Here is a 21,651-nt window from a genome sequence, read left to right on the forward strand (position 1 = left end):
AAAAAGCTAAATACTCGATTAAAATATACTAGTTATTATAATCAGAACATGACCTTGCAAAGGTTTTTGTTTTGTTTTGTTTTGTTTTTTTTTCTCAGGAATAAACCAGTGACAGGTTTTTGCCAGTCACTTGTTGATTTAGCAGATGTCCAAGGGGACTTCAGGGGACTTTATATGCCTTTAAGCATATGTTAATTTAATATATATGCTTATGTATGGTCTGAAATCCCAAGAAATTTGAGTCATGAATGTGACTAAAAAGTCTCCAGGGGAATTTTGTCAGCTTTGGGCTGGGCTCTCTATCAAAATGCCAAGGGGAGTTTTACCTGCACTTAAAGCATGGGGCATTTCTTAGCATTGTACACTCACATTTATAAATGCCTTCCTTAAAAAAGTAACTCCTGTGAAATGTGGTAAAGGCTTTTAATTGACATATGTAAGGATTAAGCATTTTCTGGTTTATGCACATTACCTAAAATAGGAGTTTAGTTAATTTGTGATTAATACAGCATAGATTTTTTCATGTGAAACCTCGTAGTAGTTCTGGCAGAATATATAGGGGTTAAATATAAAGATTTATTGCAAGCAGATTTGCCTAATGATCCCTCTGCTGCCTTTTTTATGTTAGTGAAAACTACATATTTGGAAAATTTGATACATTCTGTAAGCGTTTGGAGAAGATTTCAGATATGAGCAATATTATGGAAAGCCTTTTAAAGCTCCAGCATGTAAAAATAGAAGGTATGGAAGAGATCACCACTCATTACCACAGTATTGCTGCAAACACCAAATCCAAACAGTACGATGTTCTGGATCACAGGAAAAAAGAGGTACATACATTCAGCATTTTTCTAGCAAACACTCCCTTAATTCTGTGCTTTCCATTGGAGTTATGCAAAGAAGATTAAATTTTATAACAAGTCATATGGTATTTTGTTGTAATAATAGTAATTTCATATATTTTAATGCAATTTGAAAGTGTTTGGGTAAATTTGGCTTTTATTTCAAATGTTTTTGTTAAATTTTAATAAACTGGGTTTTGTGTGATAGGTAGTGCTACAGAAAACTTTTCCTAAACTTGTTTGTTTTGAGATGCATACGTTTGAACTGCAGACCAGAAGTTACTTCAGCAGGTCAATGCATTAAATAGTTTATCTAACTGCAAGAATTACTCAGTGTAACTGAAAATAGTGGACTAGTAAAGGCAGTATTATAGTAAAGGTGGTAAAGGTACTTAGATGAATGTTTTAGAGTAAAAAGTAAATGATATCACCCCTAGTGCTAAGCAGACTGGTAAAAACTAAAGTAACCTCAAATACTTCAGACTCATATTTTAATGCATCCTGTACATGCTGTAATTGCTGTAATCGAGCTGCTTTTTTTTTTTGAGGTATAGCCTGCTTGCTTTGCAGGATTAATAGCCTTGCAATAGAAGTTGTAGAAATGTTGACTTACTCTCCTGCTTTCCTACACTGTAGCTTGCAACTGTCAGGAATTTTACTTTAGACATTTAAGTCTAGGGTACCCTTGGCTTTCTTCTAACAGGCAGATAGATGGCTTATGTTTCCTTAATACTTGCTGTGTGGCTCTTTTCTGAAAGGGAGCATTTACTGTTAACTGGAATTTGGAGGTATTTAAAAATGGCATGGCTTTTCTGCACCTAATCATCAGAGCACTGTGTATTATGCAATATCTTCCCAAGCTTATAGAGTGCTTTCTTTGAGAGGAAGTTTGTACTGAACTCTTTTTGTAGGTCCTCAGTGTTTTGGACTTTTAAGAAAAAATATTACAGATAAATACCAAAATTACTTCTAGTAGGAGCTGCCAAATTTGGTAGCCCGATAGAGGTGAGGTTGTTTCAGTTCCATGTCCCCAGATCCACTCACTTTGGGAGGCTGGGCATGTACTTCCCAATAGGCAAGTGTGCATGCATACACACAGTACACAGGTCTGGCCATACAACTCAACACAAACTGAAAATGCAATTATAAACAATATTAATGGCCTCATCTTGTACCTATCTGGCTGAGCAGGAAGAAGGCCTGATAGTGGAAAATACATATACATGAATCCCTTCAGTAGCTGGTCTTACACAGTCTGTCCAAAAGCTGGCCCTGGATATCCAGGTCTCCTCAGTTTCTAAACTTAAGACACCCCTTGCCCACAAAGCCTACAGTCCTGCTTGAGTTAGAATCATAGAACAGTTAGGGTTGGAAAGGACCTTAAAATCGTCTAGTTCCAGCCCCCCTCCCATGGGGAGTTGCTGGTACTCAGACCTAGACACACACACACACACACACACACACACACATGTACCATGGGTCCCTCCATAACTGATCTTAGGCAACCAGTTTATCTTCTATCTGATCCCCTTGCTGTCCTGGTTGCTGGCACACAGAAACACACATGCAAACAGTTCTTTCCTATAGCTGGTCCCAGTTTATAACCTTATCAGTAGCTGACCTTCAGACCCTACTGTCTCTCTGGTAGCTGGCTTAGGCCTCCTGGTCCCTCTGGTAGCCAGCTCTTATAAGATCACTATGATCTCTTTAACATCCAGCCTAGACTTATGGCTGCTTCAACACTTTGTTCCCAAGCCTCTATCCCATTTGCTGTCTAGTCTGATTTTGTGGGTGGGACACTCACCCACACGTTATGCACATGCTGCAGTGTTTCTAGTTGCTTTAATCCATGGTTCCTACCCTGGTTGGGGTCACTAATAGAAGAGAGAACCCTTTCACTCATGCAAATGTTTAGAAATAGAGATAAGTAAGAAGACGAGACAGACTGTGCTGATCAGGTGCCAGGCACAGCCAGACAAGCATACTGACCAGCAACCTGTTCACTTGTGACCAACACCTTTTTTGTCCCAATATGCCTCCATTTTTCCACACTTGCTGCTCCCACAAATCACATTGATTCCTGTCTTTATTTCTTACCTAACTTTCATAATATATATAGTCCCATGCTCTTGCCTGGTAACCTGTAATGAGTCCCATGTCTCCTAGGCAATAACCTCCCTTAGTCTGTAAGGTGCTCTAGGGAGCCTGCCAGTTTGCTTATCTTGATGGGTTTCATACCTGAGCTGAGCGCCCTCATGTGGCTGTACTGGGAGTAGCTGGTGAGAGTGCTCTATTGGGTTATCAGATTTCCTCTGCCTGCCCTTTTCCTCTGGGCTCCTTTGTGTTCGTGAAGGTGGGGCTTTAACCAGATAACCGAACACTTATTGCTTTGCTTAGAATGTAAATGCCTTTGTTACTAGTGTTGTCCCTGATCTCTTTAATTCAGTGCTGAACACACGTACTGGGCAGATAAAGCAAATTCACCGAAAACTTCAGGGGAAAAAAAGAAGTATGAAGTGAAAACAACACTACGAATAATTTTTTTTTTGATCTTTTACCCTTTTCTAGTTTGAAAAAGATTACCTTGAATTTAAGAACCAAATTTCATCATTGTACGAGTCCATACAAGAATTTGTGGATTCCTGGTTTGAAAAGACTGTAACTGTAAGTAATGTTACAAATGCAAACCGCTTGTTCTGATGTTCAGAAGGGTTGAGTACACACAGCTCCTGCTGAACTCCTTCATCACTGTTGGTGTTCTGTGATGGTGCCTGCCTGAGATAATGTTGGAGGATGTCACGCCTTTTGCAAGTGCTCTAAAAGTCACTTGCAGAAGTGCTGGAAGGTAATGTTCACTATTACTTGGTGCTAGTTTTATGTTCCATCTTCCCATACCAATTTTATAGCCTGATTTTCTGTGATTATTGTCTTTCTTTACCCTGGTGTTCCCCATGCTTCCTGTTGCATTTCCAAGTTATTCCTGTTTGAGTGGCAGGAATAAGGAAACAATTTCTGCCATTTGTTACCTTAGTGTCAGTACTGTTCATTGTTTCAGGCCCTGATAACAATATATTACAAAGTACAAGTAAAGGTGTAGGTGTTCTACCACAACTGTTTGCAGAAAAAAAGAGTGATGATTTGAGAGGCAGAAAAAAATTGCAATACTGCAGTACACTGTAATGGTAGCAGTTTCTTGGTTCATGCTATGGTAAGTATATTCCATATGGGACAAAATTCACTAAGTTGTCTGGATGCAATATTCTATGTCTTTTAGAAAACAACTTACAAACATACTTTATATTCTAAATTAAAAAAAAAAAAAGAAGAAGAGAACAATTTATGAACAAGGACTTTCTGAGCTATTGACTTCTGTGATAAATGATCCATTCTCCTTTTTAGACTGAACAGATGCTGGGACTTCTGATGAAGCTTGAGCAAATAGGAGAAAATCATATTGACCTTAATGAGAAGTATATCATTGTCCTTCAGCAGTACAGCCAAGACTTAGAGTTTGTTCAAAAACTCTATGAAAAGCAAAAAGAAAATCCACCTATACCACGTAATATGCCACCAGTAAGAATGGAATAAATGAGAAAAAGGACTTTGCTTCTTGATGTTTTTAAGTTAATGAAAATGTAACCTTGTATCTTCTGTGTTTTAGGTAACAGGGAAGATTATGTGGGCTCAGCAGTTATACAGAAAAATTGACAATCCAATGACAGTCCTTAAAAAGAAAACCACGCTTCTGAAGGTTGTAAATTAGCAGAGGAGAATTTACACTAAGCTTTCAAGCATATTACTAACAGATAAATGATTTATTTTTATACTCCTGTGCTCACTTTTCTAGAAACTTTTATTCAAATCATGTAACAGGATAAGTGCTAGTGTTTGCTAGCACTATTATTCTGTGGCTCAGGATAATTACTTCCACTGAGACATTAAGCTGATGAGTTAGGCTGGTGCTTTTTGTCCATTCTGGGGCTTGACTCACATTAATCCTGATAGTAGCACTGTTGGCTGCGTACCTAAATTTAGAGCATTCTGTCTGCTGTGCTCTGTAATGGAGAGGACTGAGATATTTAACCCCAATCACTAAGACAAACTTCATGAGATGGGATATCAGTCCCTCATATGGGTCATAATGTAAACTTTGTTTCATGGATAAGGCTAGGAGGAAAAATCAGGAAAAGAGTTGTTTAGAGCAGTTAAATACTTCTTAGTAATTTAATTCCTCAATTTGTTTTTATATTTCTGCATTTTATCTTATTTCTAAAATAGCATAATTTAAAGCTATTTGTTTTGTTTTCCTAATGGCAGTGAGGAAAATCTTAGTGGAAGGCATTTCTGCTATGAATTGATTAAATTGTATTTGCTTTCTTTTTCTTCCCCCTTCGAATCACAGACACTGGAAATGAAAAAGGTTGTTAAGAGTTACAATAAAATGGCTGCAGTTCTTCTGGAATTCGAACTTATTTATCACAGGGCTTGGTGCAGGTTTGCTGACCAGGCTAGAAATGCTCTGCGTGCTTCCTTACTTGCCAGGCACCCAGAAACCAAGGTAAATATGATTTATTCTTTCTATTACTGCTGCAATGTTTTGTATTGCATGTGCTGCTTTAATCATATAATGGCTAGACAAGCACAGCATTGAAATAATTTTAATAGGCTTGAAAATGAACTACTGGAAATGTTTGGGTTTTTTTTTCCTTTTTGTGCTTATTTACGGTACAGATTTCATCCTGTCTCTTCCTCAAAAGGCTCCTGCCTCATTCTGAGCATAAAAGAGGCAGTACCCAGCAAATACATTAACTGTTATTGACTTATCTATATCTTTTTAGATCTTGTTCCATTTTTTATTTTCGATGTTAACAAAAATTTTAGTTAAGGAAAGAATTTTTAATTAGATCATGGTCTTCTCTGTAGTCGTCAATGTCACTGTCTTGAGTATATTGCAACCATTAATGAATTTTCTTTCAAAACTGCTTGTGGAGACAGAAAGTCTTACCATTCTTGCTTCACACATTACTTTTTCTGCAGTAGTGCAGATAAGTTATGGTAAAATATGGCATTTTTTTTAAGTAGTGATTCCATAATGGATAACTAGAATCTAGTTTTCAAATTTATTTAGCATCTTAATAGCATATAGTGCTCTGAAAAGTGTACAGAGATTAACCTTCACAACATTTTTCCCCAGTCTACCAATGGCGAAACTGAAATGAAATGGAAAATTAGCTTGTTCTGCAAAACCAGAATTAAACTTAAGGTGTTACAGGAGACAAGTTGTTAGGGCACAGTGAAGGGATCACAAGAATTGAAATCAGTGTAAGATGTTGGTTGATTAATACTTTGGAAAATCTAGATATTTGTAGAGGAGGATGAAGATCTGTGTAGAAACATGGGTGTCTTTTAAAAGTCTTCTCTGGTCACCTACATCCTGTTTCATGTTCCAATTATATCACACTACATGTAGTTATTAAATGCCTTATTTTCTCTTTCTTTATTCCCCCCCCCACCCCCCCACCCCGTACTGCTAAATGAAGGAATTAATTGTAAACTTGGACCCAGTGGTCTTGGAAGTCCTTTATGAAACAAAATACCTGAAAAAAATGCATTTTGAAGTCCCAGATGTTGTTCTTGGCCTGTGTGCAGAGGAAGAACAGATTAAAAGGCGTCAAATAGAGTGAGTGAACATTTTTTGGATTTGATTCTCACCTTCAAAAGGGAATCCCTGGCTTTGACTCTGTTGCATATACTTTTTATTATAACTATTCTTTTTTATGGAGTTTAATTAAAATTTAATTGCTTTCTGCTCCATTTCCATAGTAATACAGGTAACATGCAATTATTCCTATCTCAACAAATACCTCATTACTAGAAAACACCTACATGCTTTTGTTACGGCAACAGCTGCTCTGTAAGTGGAGAAATGAGGTATTGCTAAGGCATCTATGCATATAGGGATTGCACTGCAAAATATTACATTTAACATCAAAAGCTTTTTTGTGTTAGAAAAGAAAAATCTGGAATTTGCCACTTGTTTAAGGCACAACCCAAACTTCTCTATAGATAATCTATCACCTATGTTATAATATGCTTTCTCATGTTGAATATCTGAAATAACTTTTGTTGATTTTAATTCTTTTTCTGCTACTTGTAACAGTCCAATTCTGTGCTGGAAGAGTTATTTTCATTCTCATGAACACTGATTAGTAATTCTTGAACTCTCTGAGCAAGGATGATAGGTCTTACAAAATTATCCTTTGTGAGTGTTCTTTAGATAGTTTTTTAACAGAAGTGGATAAAAAGGGACAAAGGTCAAAGATTTACTTCAATGCAACCCCTTATCCCTTTTTCCATTGTTAAAGCTTTCAGTCTTTAACTCTTATAACATGGCACTTTTTATTATCTGTGGAGTGTTTTAGGACAAAATAACCTAAAATTTGTAATATGCAAGGCAAAATCTGTGTGCTACAGTCCTCTCAAAAGCAACATCCCAACTATTGCCATCCAAGAGAAACAAAAAAGTACAGAAAATGTTTCCAATACGAAAGAAACCCAAATTTACTATCAACTCTAAAACCAGACTTCAGACTGACTTCTGAAGCAAAGAATGAATACTCAGAGATGAATTTTTTTGCTTAAGCAACACTGGAAAAACAGTTCTCAGTATACTGTGAATGGGTTATATCAGTGTACGATTTGTAACAGTGATGTTTAAAGTCATGGTTTTAATCTGGCACAGAAAACATCTATTACTTTTTTTTGCAGCAGTTCTTGTAAAGAACCCATTATGTATCTGACTTGAGCTGTATTTGCTTCTAGTCCTTGTTTATACAGCTTCATTGTGTAGCTACATTTTCATGGAACTATATTGGTAAATCCTGATTCAGGATTTGGCTTCTTTTTGGAATTTGGTGTCTGAAGTGGCTTGGATCTAGCTTTGCTTACAAGCAGGGTCATTTCATTTCATGTTGTATAAGATAGGATGAAGGGAACAAAATGCCATGTTTTCAATTTCCTGTGGGTTTTGTTTGTTTTTAAATTATTTTTTCATAGAATAAAGTTTCTCTAAATTGATCACAATCACTTTACTGGCTGTACTTATGTTCCCAGTCTGGTTCTGCTGTTAGAGAAGAGGCTTAGTTTGAGCTAGGAAGAGTTCTTATTCTTAAATGGGGTCAGAATGCAAATCTTACTAAGAGAAAATATGTCCAAACTCCCGTGTGTTTCAAATATCTGAATTAAGCCCATTATAAGCATGATAATGTCTTTCAGAGTCCAGAATCTGTTGAGCAATTACAAAGAGTGTCTGAATGGGATTCCTGTTATGCTGAAACCACTGATGAAACCATTCATAGAACAAGTTGAGGATGCCCTTACTCTGGGCCTGATGCAGCTATCATGGACTTCTTTGAACATCGATAAATGTATGTAGTAGGAAAAGAGGTGGTGAACTGTTGATGCTGTTAGGTGGTGCCTGCCAGGTATCTTTGTCATTGTTAGAAAAAGCACTTCATCTGTTCAAGGGAAAAACATGCCACATTCATCCCTCCTAACAATGGAACTAAGTCAGACATGAGTAAGGTGAAAATGGTGTGTGTGTGTTTATGTCCTGCTCTAAAATGGGGTGATCAAGGCAGGGCTGTTTGACAGCTGTCAATAGCCCTTGTTAAGTCATATGTTTACCAGGCATATCCTTTTTTGACTTCCCTAGTGATGTCCCTTTAACTACTCCTATGTTCTCCCACATAAACAACCCACATTTTTCTACTGTTATGATAAAGTGGAAGCAAAATCACTGTAGAATCAGTTTCTTGAAATTTGTTAGAATTTTTTAATCCTACTAAATGTTATTGGTCACTGTATTGAAGTAACTCAGTGAGAAGCACAGGGAGAGAATAAGCGATTTGGCACTAAAAAATGTAAAATCAATACAATAGTTATCACTCTTCTTTTTTCTTTTTTAATTATTTTTTTCTTTAAGAAAGGGGCTTTCTGGCTCATCACTTTTGGAAAATAATTAGTGTTTTAAAAGGATTGCTTTTGCTCCATCTCTCCCCTCCACCTCTCAATCGAGGCATTACAAATTCATCTGCTGAGAGTACAGTGAAGTCCCAAAATTAGTTAATTTACCGATGTGTAACTTAACTAAATGGTTTGTCATATTTGACTGTCAGCCGTACTGCACTGTAATGGTGGGAGAGTCTGTAAAGCCTTAACTTTGGAGCTTTCTTGCAAAGTTCAGTGGTAACATTGCATCATATTTTTGCCTTGTGTTGCAGTTCCGTTTCTTAATTGAATGCATTTTCATTTACTGAGCTTAAGCTATCACATCACACTTCAAAAATTGTCACTCAGTTTTTACTTCTTTTTCCCCTATCAGTATCAGTCTAATGATCTTTCTCCAAGTCATCATATAATGAAAAAATTAAGAGCTCTTCTCATGCCTGCATTCTGTTTTCATTTTCTGTGAAAAATGTGTTTCATGTTAGGTAGATAATTATAGCCCAACTGCTACAAGAATCTGAGATAAGAGAATGAACATGGGGTGCTTTAATAATATCTCTTTTCTAGAAAAATCTTCATAACTTATGCTGAACATCTTAAAAGTCACAGTCAAAGCTGAAATTAGTAAAAGATACATAATATTTGGAGATTTTGCCCAAGACTTAATTTTTTTGAAGAAAATTTTATTTTATAATCCTCAATTACGCATTGAGCTTTTTCCACAGAGCCAGTAAGAGACAAGCTTATCCCTATCAAATACAGCATGAAATTGATTAACTATTATAAAAGCATAATTGAAATGTACAAATATAAAACCATCAACAAGACTTTTATGTTGCAGTTCCATGAGAAAACAATACCTTATGCTTGTAAATCAGTTTTTAGTTGAGGTAGACTGATGTTAGGCTTTTTCTTCTTCAAAAGGAAAAGCAACCAGATAAACAGAAACAAATGCAGCCAAAACCTGAAAATGAAATGGGGCATGGGTTCATGCAGCTGTTCATTTGTGACTCTGCCATGTGGCACTGGTGCACAATGCTTAAGGCAGCACTAGTCACCTTGTAGTTTTACCTGACCTTTGCTTGAGCAAAGCACAAGAATCAAATGGCAAGTGGGGTTTCTAATGTTTGTTTTATAGTGCTAAAATAATTTTTTGTGTTTGGTTTGCATAGTTTAGTAAATGATCGTAAAGAAGGTCTTTTCAATATTATTTATTTATTTTTCCATTTAGGTACTCTCTGCACTAAGTGTCTGAATAGGCATAATTCAGGTTTAATTAGTTCTTTGGATCAGCGTTTGCTTTGATGGGAACTGGACTTTTTTGACAAGATAGAGGTTATGCAGCAAGAGTATCTGGGCTATCTTGTGTTTCCTGCTGCTGCAGCTGAAAGTGAATCACCCCTAGAAAGGAAAGCTTTTCTTGAGTGTATGCATCATATGTTTTTGAAAATGTGCAATATCTAACATGCCCAGAATGCATGCTGGACACTCACAAGCTAGGCATTGGTTCAGTGCATGCCAAATAACTCTGGCATGCCAGTGACATGCTGAACTCACTATACATAAGCTTTTAATGTCTCAAGTGCCTTATTTCCATTGTAATATGTGGAAGTATGGGGGTTCATGATTGCCTTCTAGACTAAAACTCAGGAGACAAGGTGAAAAAGGTGGATTTAGGACTCCCTGTTTTATATATTTAAAATAATAACAAAAGCACTAAGAAATGGGTTGGATATTTTTGTCCATTTTAGTTAATAACAAGGACAAGCTCCCTCATTAACTTTCTAATAGGAATAAATTATGTTTTCCACTTAAAACATTAGCAGTTGAACACCACTGTCACACTATTGTGGCTTAGATACTATAGTGATTTCTTTCTACATACACTAAGAAGGAGCATTGGTGAGTCAAATGATACTGTCTGATAATAATGAAGACAAAGGGTTTCAGGTGAGACATTTCTATTTTGCAATGAAAAGTATGAAAGAAAGGGAAAGATTTTATCCAGTCTAGTAAGGAACTGTCATTTTTGGATTTAGTTTAATAAACACATCTGTTAAAAGCACTCAGTGTCTTTTTCCTAAGTAGGTTAGGTCATAAGCATGAAAGAAAAAATCTAGTGGTTTAACCAGTATGTAATCTTGGATAAGGGAATTTTAACCAATGAATTTGTAAGCTAATTACAACTACAAAAGCACTGGATTTCACTGGGTGTGTATAAAGGAGGACCAGAATAATTTTTAGACAGTTGTATCCTTTCTGTCATTGTATTTTGATGATCCTTTTCCTTACAATGCTCTTTAATACAAAAAAGAAAAGATATCTTGAGGGCTATTGTACCATTTATTTTAAAATATTTCCATTTAAAGACACCAAGGTAGAGCAAGTCCATCATGTATCTGTTTCAGGTCTTAATTGCATATTTCATTGCCACTAAATCCTCATTTTACTGCAATACTGGGGGGAAGGGGAGATGACATTTAAGAGGTCTGTATTTTGCATGATTTCTTTTAATTTTGTTTTTCTTGCTTAGTTATTGAGAATGTTTATAGTACCCTGAGGAAGTTAGACTACGTAGTGAAAGAAGTGACTGATACCCTGGAATGCAGAATTGAAAGAATTCTGGAGGATATGTCAAACACTGCTCTGATAATTTTGCCAGAAGATGAACCTTTAGATGTGCTTTCTTTCCTGGAACAGATAGAAAAGCTTGCTGTCTCTGCTGCTCACAAACTGTCTCAGTAAGTTTATTAACTGCACAGATTTGAAGGCCATATTTGGGGGGGGGATTATTTATATATTACTACTTTATGCGTAGAGAGTTTACAGGGTACTAGTCCAAAGCAAAATGATAGTCTCGGGATGCAGGGGAGAAACTCCTTTAATACCTTTAATACAGCAGATGTAAAACGGCACCTGTAATGTTTAGCATTTCATATTCTTCATCCTATGGCATTCTAATCGGTAACAATAAAAATGAAGATGAATAAAACTTGAAATCTTATCCCCAGCTTAATTGCTTGATTCTTAATACTCATAGCTAATGTTAAGACTTTCCATTCTCCCAGTGGTGCAGATTTTTTGCCCCATGCTTATTTTCCACATTATAGCAGAATAGTTGTTCAGCTCTCCTCCAGAAAGATACCTGTGCTCATTGGGCAAAATAGCATACTTTCTATTTATTTTTTGTTTGGTTTTATTTTACTAATTCTGATTTCACAGGTTATTTTACTGCATCATGATATGCCTCTTTTATTAAGTATATCTGAAAAAGAACCCTTCTTTAAATTATTATGAAGCCCAATTGACTCAGATACAACAGAGTCTGAAAATGAATTTGTTGATAGTCTGCATATCTTAATGTCTTACAGTCTCTGTGTGCTGAAGCAATAGGAACAAATTGAAAATTATGAGGGCCTTTCCTTGCGCATACAGTTCTTCACAGTGCAGTGGGACTGGGGTGTGTGCCTGCAAAATAACAAAGGGTATTCCTTATGTTTGATTCCCTGTGTGTGACTGTAAGTTTTATTTTTGTAGACAGAGTCAGCAAGTGGAATGCTCTGTCTGTGACCTGGTAGATACTCTTAAGCACAGGTTGAAAGTAGATGCTGGAAAAACTCTGGAGGTAAGACATTTTTACAGTGTAAAATGTAACCTTTTATAACCTAGTCAGATACTTGATATTTCACTTACATGCTGGATAGCATGTTTGTTTTCCTAAGAATTTCCTTTTCACTTTTCAGGATTCATATGCCTGTACACATCTGGACGTGAAGCACAAAACACGCTGCCAAGAATGCTTGTCCTGTAGTTGCTATAATCTGATGACACAGCTTTGTCAGAAGAATACTGACTCTTTGGTCAGATGTGAGTCTTCTTCAGATATGTTTAATTTTAATATCACTTTAAGATTATTCCCCCCCCCCCCAAGCTTATTTTAGTAAAACATCTAACCTCACTTAAATATCAAATTTATTTAGGCACGAAGATTTCATTAGAGTCCTTAAGACATCGACTGCGTGTTGTTGACTCTAGGTATCAGACGACTAAGTCTGTAGAAACACAGAGAGTTCCTTTGTTCAGAGCGGAAATTCAACTGGCTATTCCAAATGTTGTCTTGAGACCAAGTCTTGAAGATATTCAGGTAACAAAATAATTGCACATCTCAGTCATTTATGCTAAAACATTTTAAAATGTGTTGTTTTAAAACAACAAGTGCAAGTTTAATCTGGTATAAGAACTAAAAGGAAGGGGGAAAAAAAAAAAGATTAAAACTATCTGAGTTCATGACATCACTGAGGGCTGAGGACATGAAGCCACTAATCAGGTTTGTTCTGCTGGCCAGTAGAAGGAAGTGTTTTCCTGAAAGCCAAGAAACTCGTGTTAATAAATCTCTACTTAAAGGCGAACATTTCAAAGGGAATGCAGAAATAAAAATTAATGCCATTGGTACAGCCTGATTTGACTTTCTAGTCTCCTTAAATTCTTTCAAAATATAAAATGATGGGATCAGTTTTAAGTATCATTCATAAATCAGTGTTCTGTATAGTGAAATATAAAGAAGAATATTACCAGCCTCAAGCCCTAAAGTGTGAAAAAATATGATCACTCATTTAACCTTATACTAGCTCAGCAAAGTTCTTACACACATACTTACAATCTCCTATGATGTATGAAATTATTCACAAAGTATTAGTTGTTTATGGTGTTGATTTGTGGACTTCTCATTTAGCACTGTCACTGTCAAAACTGGTGTTGAATTATTTCTCAGATCTTGTTTGCAGCCTTCATGGTGTTGTCAGTAAGAAATCAGACCTCAAAGTGTAATTTTAGAGTAGCATAGATAGGAGTTATATATCAATTTATATAGCTGCCTGTATAGATAATAAACTATACCATCATAAATCTAGACAAATGTATTCAGGCATTCTGATGTGAATGTGAAAACTATTATTATTAATAACAAATAACTAAGTTTATAACCAGTTTGAGGGGAAATAGTACTATAATTAAGTTATAAGCCCCAATGATGCATGATTAAAGTTCATAAAGTTCTCTTATGCTCTTGTTTGAAAACCACATAAATGTAGAAGCACTGCGATAAAACTTCATGGAGTATTCTTTTCCCTTACAGTATGTATTTTTGGTGATCCTGCTTCATTCTTATTACTTATTAGAATATTTATGTAAAGGTAGAGGTATAATTTTTAATTTTGGTATTGTTTGGAGGATTTCCACCCCTCCCCCCCCTTTTTTTGGTCTTTTCTCCTCTTATTTGTCATAATCCCTCTGTGTGCTCAAGGTGAATATTTTGCTGTTTTCAGAGTGTTGTTAACAAAGCAGTAAATATCGTATTATCAATAGCCAAAGATATCCCCCTGTGGAAATTTGCTTACTTACATCATAAACAGCAGCAGGTGAGAATTTTATTTTATTTCAAAAAGTTAGTATTTTGGTGAAAGTTTCTTAATCTCATAAGAATATGTTCTGTACCAATACTTTGATATGTATTCTGGTGGATCTTCTCATTAAGTGAAAGCCTAGTTTTTAATCTATATACCAGGGGATTGAACGTAAGAGTAATAAATCATAAACCTTTTGTTTGGTGGTTTCTAGTATTAAATTCAAAAGCTGTTCAAGTGTGGTGATGATAGTGTATATAATGTATGAAATAATGTATGAAAACTGACATTACCCATGGGTACTACTAGCTGAGTATATATTATTATCAGTCTTCTCAGGCAAAGAACTATATTTTAAGTTAGACTTTCAGGCTCCAGTAAATGCAGTGCCCCAGTAAATGCAATGTAAGTATTTTAACTGGCATGAAATGAGTACTAAAATCTTAGGTAGGTCTGAGGTATAGATAGAAACTGAAACTTGTTGAAGTATAGAAACACACAGTAGTGGTAATCAAATGGCCTTAATTCTCTCCTTTGGTAATGAAATACAGAACTGTGTAGATCTGTGCTGGAAAGTGTGTGTAAAAATACCTTCCTTTTTTGTCAATCTGAGATGAAAAACAGATCATTTCAATGAAAAAAAAATCTGCTAATAAATAATAATAATTAAAAGAAACCCTACAACAAACAAACACCCCTCCCCCCAAAATAAAAAAACCCAAACCCACAACTAGGAGAGAGGGGGTTGAATTCCATTTCCTCAAGAGGAATTATTTTCTTACTTCCAAGTAGCCAACCTTCCACTGCCTTCAGGTGTGTTTTCTGGCCAAAAAAAGTAGATTGTATAGATTGTAATTCTACAATAAAGAAATCGGGAAGACCTGAGCAGTTGTGTAGGAGCAGGAAACAGGACAGTTTTATTTGTATATGATGCATATTTGACCTATGTCATTCAGAGATTATTAATATAGAGCTCCACATGGCAGTATTTTATAAAGTCGTCTTTAATGCTACAACTATAGTTCTGTAAAAATCCAAGCTAAGAACAGGGAATATCCTTGTAAATGCTTTCTCTGCACTTTCTATTTGTCCTTAGAGGTACCTATTGTGTGTACATTATTTAGCAATCTATAACGTATAAATAAATACATGGAACTACTGGACATATGTTTCTTCTTGTTTAATTTATGCCAGATTGAACAAGCTGTTGCTGTAGAGCTAGGTGATGAGAGCAGACTCACCAGGATGGTGGCACTGAAACCTTTAGACAAGCAGATCATCGAGCATAAGGATATAAACAAAGTGGTGATGCAACTAAATACAATTATTTTATCTCTTAAAACTGAAGCATCAGATCTTCTGAACAGCTTTTCTGAATTTTCAGGCATCTGGGATAAGGTTAGAAACATATTTAATAAAGTATGTTGCTGTATTTTGAAATCTTTTAAATAAACTGTTCTGTCTTGCATAAGTGTACTCAGTAGGAATAAGTGTGCTCAGTAGGATTGGTTTCATAGTAGAATCCATATCCTCATAATAACTCTTTTCTTTACGAGACTTGTACTTCTTTACCAGTTAAACTAAGGAAGAAAGTAGAAGCACAAAAAGAGATGTTGGAGCATAATCAAGCTTATGCTTTCATATACGCATGAATCTTCCTCACAGCATCTTGTATGCATAGGTTATAAAAAAGGATAATTTAGCAGAGTCTCCAAGAAACTGCTGACTATAGAATACTCCTGAATATTAAACTGACTAGTTCTTCTTCAGAAGCCACTGCTAAAAGCAGGTTTTCTATTTCTTCACAAAAATTATAAACTAAATCTAGGAAATCTTCCCAGTAATAAGGAATCCAAAGCAGAAGTGAATCAGGGCTGATGAAGCTGTCTTTATGAGGAGGTGGGTCCAGTCACATAAAAAGCTATGAGGAGACATTTCCACTTCTTCATGGCTTTTGGGGTTCAAAATCTTCATGCTTAGTTACCTCGGTTTTTGGAGATACTGTTTAAGCTAACCACCTGTTGATGGTATGTCATTTCATCCTGATAAGACACGACCAGATTAGATGATGCAATTGCATAATAATGTTTCCCTTTTACTAATATCTTCTAAAATTAATCTTCTCCTTAACCTTAAAATTCTTCAGGAGTTGGCAGTGTTACCCCTGTCTTAGTAACATATGTGGGACCACTGGGAACTCATTATTGGCCAGAGCAGCTGTAATAGCTTCTCAGGGACCTCACAGTGCAGGCTATAGATGAATGTTATTGAACTGGGTGGAGACCATTTGCCTGTAATTGAACCAATAATCAAGCACATTTATTGAGCTGGTGACACTAAAGTTCTCACCTCTGCAGATAGAATCCTACCTTATGAAAAGGAAGTATGCTCAGTGCTCTAGCATTTAAGCAAGCTTCAACAAGGTAAATGTTCCTTTCTTCAGTTAGATCCATCCTTCCTGCCAAACTGTGCTTTCTCCAAATGGCCAGGCCATTTGTAGCTAGAAATTGCAGTTAAATGAACTGTTTCAGGAAGAGTGAAGACAGCTTAGTGCAATTACTACCATGTAATACCTGTTAGAGGTTGTGAGCTTCTTTTGGAGGTTTGCAGACAGAAGGAAAGGAAGTTTTTCCAGCTAAGTTTTAGCAGCTACATTGTAATTTTGTAATAATATTTGGATGGATAAGGGCTATCCTGATCTGTGTTAGTTTCTGAGTTACAGATAGATTTCAAGTGCTTTAAAGGGTACTGTACAAAGAGTAAGAGTCAGGAAAAGCAATTCAAGTGAGATATATCATTTGATATTAATGCTGACATTTTAAGATCTTTTAGAGAGGGGATGTTTGTGTTTGCACAGTAAAATAGGCAGCTGAGTCCCCCACTGGTTATTGTAATATCAGTGATAATAATTAAAATTAAACTTCTTTTATCTAGGATGCAGAGGAAAAAGTGAGGGAATTTACAGATACTAAACCAACAATGGCTGAATTCCAAACTCAAATCAGATACTTTTCTGTAAGTATTATATCTTTAACAAAATAGAACCATTCAGAGAAATTGTAATGCAAATAAAAGCTGAACCCTTGTGTTTGTCTTAGCAATTAGAAATGCAAATCAGAGAACTCCCAAATCACTGTGTGCTGGAATCAGTGGATATTGCGACAGAGTCATTGAAAATAGCTTTAATTCAGGAGTGCCGCTCAAGACAAAGAACATTTGGATTAGCTTTGAATAAAAAGTCTGCCACAGACATGGATGAAGTTTATTCATTCATTGAAAATGTTAGCAAGAGGTTAAGCAGACCTATCCATGATCTTGATGATGTACGGGGAGCAATGGAAGCACTAAAGGAAATTAGAGAGAATGAGATTAGAATTGACATGACAGTTGGACCTATAGAAGAATCATACTCTGTGCTTCATAAACACAACCTGCTCTTTCAAGATGGAAATACAGAAAGAGTTGATGGATTGGCTTATGCCTGGAAGAACCTAAACACACAGGTACCATAGCTGTATTATTTCTCAAATCATATACATAGCAAATCTGCTGTCAGCCTTTCAATGTTGAAATGTTAGAACTATTTTCTCAAAACTCAGTGTGTTTTTTTTTTTCCTGCCACTTTTATGCCTGTTATTCCTCTTTGTCTGCATATAGGCACTGAATGTTGAGGACTTGCTGCTGAAAGTACAACCAGATATGAAAACAGATTTACTGAGTGATATCAAAAAATTCCAGATTGATACTACAGCATTTTACAAAGATTATGATGAAAAGTAGGTGATCTGTGGTGCATACAGCTATGCTTCATTAGTGATTGCTCAAAAATGGTGTATCTGAAGGGCTTCAGAAAGTAAGTGCAGTACAGCCTCAATGTATATATGACAGATGGAAAACAAAAAGGTTAAATTCAGAATAATATAAGATAGACAGATACTCTTACTGTCACAGACTCATTCCCATGATTTCAGTGCTGGAGTTGGTGAAATTCCGGAGGAGTTAATAGGTTGGGGAAATAAAAAAAAAAAAATAAAAATCAAATTCTCAATCATGATCCAAATTTAAAGTTTTTTCAGGACAGGACATGCACAGTGTAGTTTTTTTTTGGCAATGAAGTTCACATCAGCAGCTGACCCCAGGCAGGCACTGTGCACCTATACCCCATGGGCAGTGTGAAGCAGTTTTATGTACAGCCTCTGCAGGCTGCCTTGCTGTTATGAACAGAATTCAGTGTATGCATAGAGCAGGCACCCCTGGAGGGACTTGAAGAATGTGTACTCTTCCCCTAGGGCAGGTGCTTTTGCATTGGTGTTATAAGCAGGGTAGTCCAGATGGTAACTGGGTGCTTGGCTTCAACCTTTGCTGCACCAGCAGTGAAACTTCTTGAAGGCACACTAGCAGTGCATTTGAGTGCAAGCTTCAAGACTCCGTACAAGGTGAATTTGCACCTACTAGAACACCAAGTTGCCGATGTGGATGCATGCATAAAGCTGCCTGCAGTTCTGCTCTCAGAGGAATTCCGAAGGAATTCCTGGAAACACCCCATAGCACCTACCAGTTGTAGGAACAGAGAGCATGCCCCCTCCTGAAGGTTCAGCTGCCTGGGCTCAGGGCCAGCTTAGAGCTAATGCAGCTGAGGGCAGCTGAAGGCTTCTGCTTTCCTTTGGTGATAGAGAACTCCCAGGAAACTCTCTTTGGAGGCCTCAACAAGACTGACACCCCTTCCTATGGGATCTGCTTGTAAGCTGAGGCTTCAGTGCTTGCCCCCCTTCCATGACCTACAGCTCCACCTCTGTCACTAGCTAGGCCTTTGCCTGTCCATGGACCATACTGACCTTAACCTGGATCCCAGTGCACAGATCTCAGCCTGATCTCAGAGCACCTTGATAACCACAGGACTTTCACTCTGGTTACCTTCACTAGACCTGCTCCAGACCCTGACTTGCTGACTTGCCTTCCCCACTTGACCTTGGTTTTGTGTGATCATTGTGGATTTGTCTAAAGATGTGGACTCTCATTTGAACCTGACTACCACACCCAGGTTTGCCCTGCTTTTGTTGCACACCTACTCTAGGACTGTGACCCAGCTGCCGCTGCTGACTGTGTTACTGCTTTCATCTCCTGGTTCCATTTTCCTTGCTGAGCAGCCAGCCTGCGCTGCTCTCTGATGCCCATGTGCCTATATTTCTTTCTAGAAATAATCGTGGCACAACAGAAGATGATATGCTTACAGTTCTCATCCCAAAATACTATGATGCAGCCAAGAAGTGGTCCCAGGCATGAAAGCTGGGGGTTACACCTGGTCTTCCAGCTGAGATGCACTCATTAGGGCAAAATCATACTTTTTCTGTTATTTTTCTAAGTGCTTAATTATGGTTCTAATACCAACTACTACAGTTTTCACCCCTCAATTGCATATATGTATACCCACTATGTTTCCCTTTTTAAGAATGTAAATGAAAATAATCATTAAAATTTATTTTATAAAAGTAATAGAATATCAAATCAAAAACACTTGTAGGTCTTTTTAGCTGGTCGTAAGAAAACAAGCTGGGCTTTATTTCTGGGACTACTCAGTATGTACTGTTGGGACACTGGATATACTTTCCATTTTCTCTTTATTGTCTTTTGTGAAACTCTCTAGAAAAAAATGTTAGAAAAGATTCAATACTCTTCAGTGAGTAAGGTCTGGGTTCTGTTGTGCTTCCTTGTATAACCTATATGACACTTGCACTGAATTTGGTTTGTTTTTTACAGGGGCCCCAGTAAGGAGAATGTTCCTCCCCATGAAGCAAGTGATAGATTACAGATCTTCCAAGCCAGATTTGATGAACTATGGAGGAAGTATATCTCTCTTTCTGGTGGGGAAGAATTATTTGGTCTTCCTATCACAGGTAGTTTCTCAGGGGATATGGATACCTGCTCCTAGGCTATTAATTTTTTTCTTATGGGTCCTGCTAAATGCATTCTGTGATGGATTTATTATAGAGAAATTCTTTGCAGTATGTTATTATTGTCTTTCCTATGAAAAAATGTGAAACTGGCTCACTGTCTGCACATACATAAATGCCAGGTGGAAAAATATCACACTGCTGGTGTATCTCAGGGTCCAGCTGCCTACCAATCTTGCTTGTTCTGTTCAGAGTTAAGCACATCTCTTGTCTGTATTGTTCCATGTCCAAATTTGGGCAGTGTGTTGCCGAAGTAGTCAGGTAGTCCCTGTTTCAGATATAAAACGAAATCCCTTGTGCTGTGCAACTGATTTGTAATACCCTTATGTCTCTTTTTTAGACACATTTCAAGACTGGAAGACTGTGGTGTAAATTAAGCACTTCAGTTTGTACTTACAAAATTCAGTTTCTTTTCCTGTCTGAAGACATATACAATAATCACAATATATTTAAGTAGGAATTCCCAAAGATATGAAAGAAACTAAACAATCTTACATGTTTGATGAGGAGTGGCTGAGGGAACTGGGGTTGTTTAGTCTGGAGCAGAGAAGGCTCAGGGGGGGACCTTATTGCTCTCTACAACTACCGGGAGGAAGATGGAGTAAGGATGTGGCTGGTCTCTTCTCCCAAGTAAAAAAATTACATCTACTGTTATAGAAGAATATTTATAAAAAATCATCAATCTAAACAATTACTGATCTTCTTACATAAAGTAACTGGAAAAGTTTCTCTTACTAGATACTATGTAAAAGACTGCAAGTCTGATCTCATCCATTTATCACATACCAAGTTTAGAAATACATGGATTTTTGTTCATGAATGTTGTTGTAGTTAATTAACACTCACAAATTTCTATTTTAAAATTTGAAACAGAATATCCTGAACTGCACAAAATTAAACGTGAGCTTTCAATGCTTCAGAAACTTTACAGTCTTTATAATTCAGTTATTGCTAGTGTTGACGGATACAATGAAATGCTTTGGAATGATTTAAATATTGAAAAAATTAACAGCGAACTTCTGGATTTTCAAAACAAGTAAGTTTTTATATGCTGGAGTTCAGACAATTTTTATTTCTCAGCTCTCTGTGTTAATTAGCTTGTGAAAAGTGCTCTGAGGGGCAAAAATCTGTTGCTTTATTTCAAGCTCAGGCTTGCTCAAGCATTCAGCACAGCTGCATTAGACTGGTGCATGAGCTTTGCTCGCTCTGAGTCACTTTAGGCATGTTGGGGTATACCAGCAATAGTAGGTTTTAGCTTATATAATAAGGTATATAAATCTGTGGCATGGTGGTTTCCTGAAACCACCTAAATCCACCTACTTAGTTATTTAGTTTACAGTTAATTGTCAGTCTGTGATGCTGGAATCTTGAAGTTACTATTTACTTCTGAATGGTTATAGGGATTGAAATTGTTATAGCCGCACTAAATTCTGAGGGGTTATTTATGAG

The 21,651-nt window shown here is 36.7% G+C and overlaps 1 protein-coding gene across 1 annotated transcript in view; it reads left to right on the forward strand.

The window, feature by feature from the left end:
- LOC133211254 (dynein axonemal heavy chain 5-like) overlaps positions 1-21,651 on the forward strand; it is a 156,472-nt gene that overhangs the window by 18,124 nt on the left and 116,697 nt on the right. The window contains exons 15-32 of the mRNA XM_061351450.1: positions 629-830; positions 3,411-3,506; positions 4,242-4,415; positions 4,504-4,593; positions 5,245-5,400; positions 6,383-6,522; positions 8,118-8,269; positions 11,383-11,590; positions 12,387-12,474; positions 12,593-12,716; positions 12,830-12,993; positions 14,174-14,266; positions 15,446-15,649; positions 17,186-17,266; positions 17,350-17,754; positions 17,909-18,027; positions 20,009-20,145; positions 21,076-21,238. Of these exons, the coding sequence (XP_061207434.1) occupies positions 629-830; positions 3,411-3,506; positions 4,242-4,415; positions 4,504-4,593; positions 5,245-5,400; positions 6,383-6,522; positions 8,118-8,269; positions 11,383-11,590; positions 12,387-12,474; positions 12,593-12,716; positions 12,830-12,993; positions 14,174-14,266; positions 15,446-15,649; positions 17,186-17,266; positions 17,350-17,754; positions 17,909-18,027; positions 20,009-20,145; positions 21,076-21,238 (2,796 nt within the window). The remainder of the gene's footprint in view (positions 1-628; positions 831-3,410; positions 3,507-4,241; positions 4,416-4,503; positions 4,594-5,244; positions 5,401-6,382; positions 6,523-8,117; positions 8,270-11,382; positions 11,591-12,386; positions 12,475-12,592; positions 12,717-12,829; positions 12,994-14,173; positions 14,267-15,445; positions 15,650-17,185; positions 17,267-17,349; positions 17,755-17,908; positions 18,028-20,008; positions 20,146-21,075; positions 21,239-21,651) is intronic.

The sequence above is a fragment of the Neopsephotus bourkii genome, unplaced genomic scaffold (assembly GCF_033783945.1).
Source record: "Neopsephotus bourkii isolate Nb327-2 ecotype Australia unplaced genomic scaffold, CSIRO-AGI_Nbou_v1 NB_591, whole genome shotgun sequence".
Lineage (NCBI taxonomy): Eukaryota > Metazoa > Chordata > Aves > Psittaciformes > Psittacidae > Neopsephotus > Neopsephotus bourkii.